General features: G+C 44.4%; 1 protein-coding gene across 3 annotated transcripts in view; it reads right to left on the bottom strand.

Moving 5' to 3' along the window:
- Positions 1–441: 441 nt before the first annotated feature.
- Positions 442–8,471, bottom strand: part of LOC118413560 (pecanex-like protein 1) — a 30,639-nt gene continuing 22,609 nt past the window's right edge. For 2 of the 3 annotated variants that reach the window (XM_035817088.1, XM_035817102.1), the window contains 13 exons: positions 8,129–8,187; positions 7,662–7,877; positions 6,796–6,855; positions 6,209–6,402; positions 5,307–5,523; positions 4,401–4,518; positions 3,814–3,964; positions 3,265–3,416; positions 2,888–2,966; positions 2,323–2,597; positions 2,061–2,197; positions 1,362–1,585; positions 442–741 (listed from right to left, as the gene is read on the bottom strand). In XM_035817088.1, coding sequence (XP_035672981.1) covers positions 466–741; positions 1,362–1,585; positions 2,061–2,197; positions 2,323–2,597; positions 2,888–2,966; positions 3,265–3,416; positions 3,814–3,964; positions 4,401–4,518; positions 5,307–5,523; positions 6,209–6,402; positions 6,796–6,855; positions 7,662–7,877; positions 8,129–8,187 — 2,158 coding nt within the window. In that variant the 3' untranslated portion in view covers positions 442–465. The remainder of the gene's footprint in view (positions 742–1,361; positions 1,586–2,060; positions 2,198–2,322; positions 2,598–2,887; positions 2,967–3,264; positions 3,417–3,813; positions 3,965–4,400; positions 4,519–5,306; positions 5,524–6,208; positions 6,403–6,795; positions 6,856–7,661; positions 7,878–8,128; positions 8,188–8,471) is intronic. The other variant, XM_035817094.1, reaches the window with a different exon arrangement.

The raw sequence follows: 8,471 nt of genomic DNA, 5'->3' as shown, positions 1-8,471 counted from the left end.
CCCTGCAGGGTGCAGGCCTTTACAATTATCATCCTGATTGATCCAGCAGGGCTAGGCCACTGTTTTTGTCAATAAACCTAACCAAACACACCTGAACGTTTCCTGTATCTAAAACAAACTATCAATCTCTCTACAGTGAGCAACAATTTCTCGTTGGAAACATCCATAGATGTACACAAACATTATGATAATTCACATTGCCTGATAATCCTTGATATGTACACCAGTCATCAAATGTATAAGAACCTAGTATTCCATTTGTGATCTGAAGACATGGTAGAAATCCATCATATTGGAAATGTTTGCCACTTTTTTTTCACATTAATAGCAATCTGTACCTACTACAAATGACAAAACTGATTTTCCAGTGATATCCTTGATTCTAAAACTTGTGCCGTGGAAGTGGACAAACTATGAAGTTGATCAGCAGCTGATGTGTTGTGGTACTGTACCGTTCCCCCGTGGCTATACCTCTGCCCCCAGGTCTAGTACCCCTGACTCAGCAATGGGTACGAAATTGTCCTCAATGCTAACCAGTAGGATCGGCTTGTCAACGTGCGAGCGCCGCACAGCCTCGCGGTGACAGGGTAACCAGCGGTGGACGACCGTCCCTTCCATCCCCTCCCGCGGGCTCCAGTCCTTCCACACGCTCTTGCCGCCATGTTGCCTCATGTGTTCCTCTGGCCACTGTAGCCTCCGCCCAACATTGACTGTGTCGTACACTTGGCCTACGTCAATGATCTGTGGAAAACATAGTCCAGGGTTTCTGGTTAAAGCTTGAAATAACACTATGCTTGGACTATTGAATAAACTATCATTAAATTGCACTTTTCATTTGGTCTGTGACTTTCATGTCATCAATGTAATATTTGAGTGATGAGTGTGTTGGGAGAATCTTTGGGGAGCAGCTAGGGTGGTAATCCAATATGGACAGGTTGGAAAGAGAAATCTGGCCAAACTCTAACTCAATCCAGAAATCCTTCAGAGTTTTTTAAAATTCACTTGTCCTATCGGGCAAGTACACAGAAAATTTACTTGCCAAAACTACCTTTTCAATTGTCCGTACATTAAAATGACATTTGTCTAAGTCTTGTCAATTCCATCAATGGAATTCTTTTATTGTTGGCTCTATTTTTCTGTGTTGACCAATGCTTGGTGCTATGACTGTAAAAAGTAACATCCAAAATTCAACATTCAAAAGTGGGTTAGGACATGCACTTGTCCGATCAGCACTTTCACTTGCCCTGGACAGTCGGGCTGGTGGACTTGTCCAACCCTGTCCTTACTGAAATGGAATCAAACCATCAAACTGCATGCATCTGATTAGGCACACAATAGTTCCAGTGAGAGTTCTGTGATACCTGCACCCTCTGCATGAGTGCCTCCTTGCTGCCGTGGTCTCCGATGAAGCCGGTGATGGTTGCTATGGAGGGAGTTCCTGTCTGTTTGTTTGCGGGACTGGTGAGAGTGGACGCTGACGTGGAGCTGACGCTGAGCCGGCTGGTGGGCGGAGCCTGGCTCTGGCTGTCACTCACCACGTTCACGCGGTTAGAACTGCCTGAACTGTGTCGATGGAAATGTCCACCTGAAACACATAGTTACATACATACAATACATGTACATACAATGATCTCTAAAGAACTGCTGAAAATGTTCCTGCACACAATTTCCTTGTTACAGCAGGAGACTTAGATAGGACACAAAGATTCAGTCTTCACATATAAAAAAAAAAGATTTGAGCAAACTACCATCATGGACAAACTTCTGCTGTTCACCTAGAACTGCAAAGACAGTAGTAGTATCAACCTTAACCATGTTATAATTCTAGTAATATAGTGACTATTGTGTTATGAAATACCTGTGTTATGAGTCTACTACACAATGATGTTGATTGGTCGGTGCAAATAAAACTGCTACAGAAAACAGTCCTCCCTTCCTTCCTAATGAAGTTATGCTACTACTTGTCCTATTACCTGAAGTACGTACTACAGACAGATCAATGCAAGTTTCACTGATTGGAGCTGGTGGTGGAAGAATGTGTACAAGATGTAAAGTCTGACCTGTGCTTGTGGTTGTAGCTGGTGGTGCAGGAGTGGAGCCTGAGGTTGTATTCTGCTGCCCGCAGTTGGTGTTGTCATTGTTGTCCTGCACGCCGGTCCCCCCACTGTTACACCCTGCTCCACATGTCTTCCGTAACCTGCACAAACCCATCACAAGTCATGAGCTGCACTATTTACAACCAACTAGTAAGGCCATATTTACACCTGATTACTTTGAAACTGGTGACTGATCAGCCAGTTAACCAAGTTAGCGTTTCCTCACCTTCTCCATGTTTTGATGATGGAGGACTTGATGGCTTCGAGGCTCAGCTCTCCACCGACGATGCTCGAGAGCTGCTCATGTGTGTTGGAGTACGATGTCGTCAGGGGCGACACGTAGATGGGGTAACCGATGGGCTGATCGCATGAAGAGTTGATCATGTTTCGCAGCGCCTGCTTGGCGTTCTGGATGGAGCCCCTCTCTGGGTTACGGTTGCGCAGGAAGACCAGCTCCTGCTGTTGGCCTGCCCATAAGCCTCGCACACACTCACGGTTCACCTGCGGACAATGCACCAAGCAATCAACATCATTGTGTAGTAGACTCATTACACAATATTTGCCATATTACTATAATAACATGGTTACACTAAAAATGACTTGTATTGTTTTATCTTTGACTACATGTTACCATGATAATGAATTTATTGTGTGATACTTTTTTTTCTTATACAGCTTGTCGCTGCCTCAGCAATAGTGCTGTGTTCACAAACAGTGACAGACTTTTTAGGCATCTGGAAAGGTAATCATAATATGTAAAAGCCTTCACAAGAAGTTTAGGTTTTTCTCACCTTAATGACTCTGAAGCTCAGGTACCTCTTGTTCAACATGATGATCTTGTATTCATCAGAGCCATCATCAAGTACATGCCTGTGGATACAGAATATTACATATGTAAATACATGTGTAAGGATTAGGGGCCCGGCCGGGATGTATATAGAAACAGAAAAAAAAACGTTTATAAAGGAATATGCACAAATTATGCTCCTGACCATTTTTTTCTAAGTTCTGTTTGTTTTGTTGCCTTTCTTCTGACATTTTTCGTTTCCGAAAGCTACCCGGCCAGGTCCCGGGTTGGGAATTGGGACCTAGGCTACAGGGAGCATCCGACACTTCAAGACTGTTACCAATTGTGATTAACTAGAAGATAAGAGTATTTGAGTCCCACCTTAGTGCCAGTAGAGACTGCACGTTTGTCAGCACTGCGTTTCTCCAGGCTGGATCTCCTTCATGGGAAATGACCAGGTTCTCCTCATGACCAGTGATGGCATCATACAGCACACGGTGGTCGTCATATTCATCTGGGGAGGTGAAATGGTCCTGGGAACACAACATGATACATGCATTTTTAGCATACAAAAAAACACTGTTTCCTGTCAAAAATCAAACCTAAATGTACATGGAAAACTTGAAAAAAAAACTAACACAGTCAAGTAAAAAATTCACAATTGATTACATGTACTGTAAATGCATTTAAGTTTGCAGGGATTTATTTTCGCGGTAGTGGGAAAAAGGAATTTTTGCGGTAGTTTTTAAGTTCACGGTAACATGAAGCACTGTAGTCTATTACTTTCATAGAAAAATGTTCCAGTGGTTTTAAGTTTGCGGTGAAGCGGCCACCTTAAAAACCGCAAACTTAAAACCACCGCAAAATTTTCTGCATTTACAGTACTTTCGGGTGTATAAATTGAAAGTAAGGCCCATGTGTAGTCCTGACCTGATGTAGCTTGAGTGACATCCTAACTCCCGGGGCCACACACCTGCGCAGCATCTCCATGTCACAGAACACCCACTCGTCCTTCGGGGACGTGATGCGGAAGTCTCCCTTGAACAGAGCGTGGAGCCCGTACAGAAAGGACTCCAAGCTGCTGCGGACAGAGAACGGCCCAGTTATAGCAAACCTGAATTAACAATGCTGTTGGACAGACCACAACCTTTCTCTTATTTTCAAGAGGCTTGATGTGAAATCCTTTTCAAACAGATGGTACAAACCATTGTAACAAACTATGCAATTGCACAAACACCAATCAACACCCAAAACACAAAGGGTAGGCAGGAAGGAAGGCCAAAATCTCAAACATACAACCTCTCACAAAATCACAGCTAGCGCCATGTAGAGACAGGCCAGGCTGAAAGCCACATCGTATTGATGTGTGGATCACAAAACAAGCCTACTGCTGCCTTTGACACACGGGTATCGTATTGTCTTGCAATTCTAATGAATCAAATTAAATCCTATAACATACAACCTCACACAAAATCACAGCTTGTGTCATGCAGAGACAGGCCAGGTTGAAAGCCTACCTAGATGACATGTGGTGTGAGGCCGTGCCTAGCGCTCTCCTGCCCAGCACACACAGCCCGTAACACAGAGTGACCAGTGGTGACTCCCTGCTGCTGTCCACCGCCTGCTCACGTCGACCTGCACAATGTATATATAATTCACATTTCTTAGACCGTAGGCCCTATGCTACATATCTACAGACTGTACTTTCAGATATATATACACATGAAGTCATTTTATCTTGTTAACTCTCGCATTCCACACCCGCCTATTTCTGGCTTGTTCAAAAGGTAAGTGTTCACAGTCCATCAGGAGGGACCCTTCAGGCGGGTTCTCTCCTCTGCACACATAGGCCTTTAGGGTGCGCCTGACCAGTCTGGATGGGTCCATGCAGAGAATGTGGCCCAGGTACCGGAGTCTTCTCCAGCAGATGGCTGCCATCAGGTTGAAGTCTGGGTGTATTGCTGTGTCTCGGAAGTGTTTCTTTGTTTGTTTGTTTGTTTGTGCCTTTATTTCAACTCGATATACTCCATTGGCCTTCAAGGCCGCTTTTCATGGAGGTCGAGCTTACATGGAGGAGGTGAGGTAATCTACTGTTAAAGTTAAAGTTACCCTTACATCTGTGCAGATGCTTTTGGGGTGGCGCCCATCTCCATTTCGAGTAGCCCTTGGGCCACACATGTGCAAGCCACTACAGCAGGGGGCTGGTCCGCTGGTAGTGATGTGTGTTTAACTTCCATACTCTTTCTCATTAGTGCTGAGTGCTAAGCAGAGAAAGCAGCATGTACCATTTTTAAAGTCTTTGGTATGACCCGGCCGGGGATCGAACTCACGACCTACCGAATGCAAGGCGAACACTCTAACCACTAGGCCATTGCACCGGTTGCAATCTACTGTTGAAGCCGTTTATCATTCTTGTAACGTACCTGCGCAGTGCTGGATCCACAGCAGGTAGGTGTTGCAGAAGGAGTGGCGAGAGATCCCGTTCAGCCTGATGTCGTAGTCGTCATCAATGTTGTGGTTGAAGGTCGGATCTACGTCAGCGTATGTCTTGTCCAGGCAGATCTTTAGGGCCTCCTGTATGTCTGTGTTGTTCACCCACGTCTCCAGCTTTGGTGACCGCACCACGTAGTAGATGATGCTCTAAAGTGGAACAGTAAAGTACAGTTTGTACAGTCACACTTCATCTCATGATCATCATCATCATCTGTCGGCCCCCTGACGACGGGGTTGGTCCATGCACCACTTTATCTCAGAGGCCAATAACATTATTTATAAGGACTACCAATCACGCCAAAAAGCAGATACTCAAGCAACTGGATATGATTTTGGAAGCGGTCAGACGTTTCAAACAACTTGCGTTGTTTGTCGTCAGTGACACTAGAGCAATCTTGTTGAAGAGGGCTACTACCAATCATTTCCTTGGTGGTCAATATTGTAATATTGTTAGCATCAATACCATCTGTTTATCTATTGACATCTTACCATTAAATACAATGATGAGAAACAAATATCCTATATTCTAGGACTTCACAGGCTCTGCAAAACTGCCTGTCTGGATGTACCCTGCTTTCTCAACTGTCACTCTTAGTTCCTGTGGATGTTCCCCCCAAACCAGCTGTCAGCCAATCAGAGAATAGGCCTTTCAGTTTTCAAAAGGAGTATCGCATATGCAAGGTTAAGCTCATTACTATTTATAAGCAGGGCAGTCAGGAGCTAAGGGTGACAGTTGCGAAAGCAGGGTACATCCAGACAGGCGGTTTCGTCGTTGAATGTCCCTGGGTAGGAGGATGCACAGGCAATGATTTATCCCATGAATGTTGCTGACCTTGATGTAGTAGCTGATGAGGATCTTCCTGAGGTCGAACACCTGCAGCATGGAGGCAGCAGAGTTGTCTGATATGGAGTACCCCTCCAGAACATACTTGACAGCCGTCACCTCCCAGGCCAGCCAGCGCTGGTTGAAGGCAGCATTGCCTGACAGCATGTGAGGAAGGTGGCCGGGTTCACAGCAGCAACAGCCTGTTCAACATACGGATACAAATGTTTGTCATGCCTGGGCCGCGATAACGTTCGATACAGGTGTTCCGGACTGTGTGATAAAAAGCCGTACCACACAGGCTACAAAGATTTATCACACAGGCTTCTATCATGTCTATCGAATGATACGAACGGTTTCTGTGCAGGCTGAGTGTAGCGTGGTCAAAAATTTGAATACCCTCAGTCCCAGCCCTCCCACAGGTCGGACCACCCTCCGGCCTGTGGCCGTCGGGCAATCCTACCCGCGGTCAGGCCTGTATATATGTCACTTGCCAGGCTTTTATCACTGTGTGCCATACATGTAGTACTAACACAAGGTAGTAAACCAGATGTTGAATGACAAAAACAATTCAAGAGACACAAAAAGATCGTTACCTTCATCCTCATCCACTCCCTCTGTGATGGCCTCCACCTCACGCTGCTGGCAGTATGTGCCTAAAAGTTACATCAAACAGAAAAATTTCCATGAAAATAGCTGAATATTGACTGTTTAACGTACAGTAACTGCAGAGAGCACATGTCAAGCTAAGTCGGTTTACATGCTTTCATATGACTCCATCACTACTTCTCAAAGGTTTTGTTGATTGTTCCGATGTACATGGAGTATCTACATCCAAATAAAAGAATACCAGTGTAGAGAAATGACTTTCACTTTCAAAAAGACATAATATATTGAAATTAATAAAGACTGGTTTGACTCTGACAGCAACTCAAAGTGTTGAATCGTAATTTCTTCCACCACTGAACTCCAGCCCCCTCATCTGAAAGGTGGCCAGCTTTCTTATGACTCCATCACCACTTCCCAAAATTTTTGTTGATTATTTTCCAAGGTACATGGAGCATCGACATCCAAATAAAGAGTATCAGTGGAGAGCAATAGCTTTCATTTTCAAACAGGAAAAGGAATGAATCGTAATTTCTCCTACCCCTGAACTCCAGCCCCCTCATCTGAAAGGTGGCCACCTTTCCTATGACTCCATCACCACTTCCCAAAATTTTTGTTGATTATTTTTCAAGGTACATGGAGCATTGACATCCACAAAAAGAGTAACAGTGGTGAGAAATAGCTTTCATTTTTTTTAAACAGAAAAATCATAATTTCTCCTACACCTGAACTCCAACCCCCTCATCTGAAAGGTGACCAACTTTTCTATGACTCCATCACCACTTCGCAAAATTTTGGTGATTATTTTCCAAGGTACATGAAAACAGAAAAATGAATGAATCATAATTTCTCCTACCCCTGAACTCCAGCCCCCTCATCTGGAAGGTGGCCAGCCCGTTCCCCATCTCGATGACGTGTACCAGGCAGTTCAGGTAGTCTGAGGCCAGCACGAAGCAGTCTCCTGCAGCAACGTTCCCCCAGCGACCCAGCACCAAGTCTCCGCACAGGGAGTGCTGGAGGGACCGCGTCAGGTGCTCGTAGAAGATGGAGTTCAGGTTGTTGTCGTCTGATCCTGGGATAATATGGAGAGATTGTAAAAGAAAGCTTGGACAAGAGCAAAATTCTAAGGGCAAAAATATAACTTTTATCTATGAATTTGGTAAGGTGCATCAGTAGCAGCTGGCACGACCTGAGAAGGAAGGCCCAGAGACATGTACAGTGGAAGGCGATCATCGGTGGCCTATGTTCCGACCTGAGCAAAGGGCCCAAGTAAGTAAGTAAGCACATTAAATACAATGTATCTGAAGATCTAACAACACCCACCTGGATTTCTTTCTAAATGGGTGGAAAGTCTTGTGTTGGAATGGTCCACTCTTTTTGTACTGCAAGACAGAAGCACAAGGTAAATCAAAAGTTTTCTTGTCCATCAAGTTCTTATTTCTTTGTTTTTACCAACTGAGTTGATAAACTGAAGAAGTGTAAACTGTGGAAAAATGTACAAGTAGAGACTGTTTTGATGCATTTATATGCTCTACCTAAAAGTCCTGTGATCATGCGAGAAAACTAATGATGAAACCGATAATGCTTTCAAAACAAGTTATACACAATATGACTCAAACTGCAACACTCTACATTGAATAGATGAATAAGCAGTTGTGTGAACTGA

This window comes from Branchiostoma floridae, chromosome 1, assembly GCF_000003815.2.
Source record: "Branchiostoma floridae strain S238N-H82 chromosome 1, Bfl_VNyyK, whole genome shotgun sequence".
NCBI classification, from domain to species: domain Eukaryota; kingdom Metazoa; phylum Chordata; class Leptocardii; order Amphioxiformes; family Branchiostomatidae; genus Branchiostoma; species Branchiostoma floridae.
This window is presented reverse-complemented; position numbering and strand designations above follow the sequence as displayed.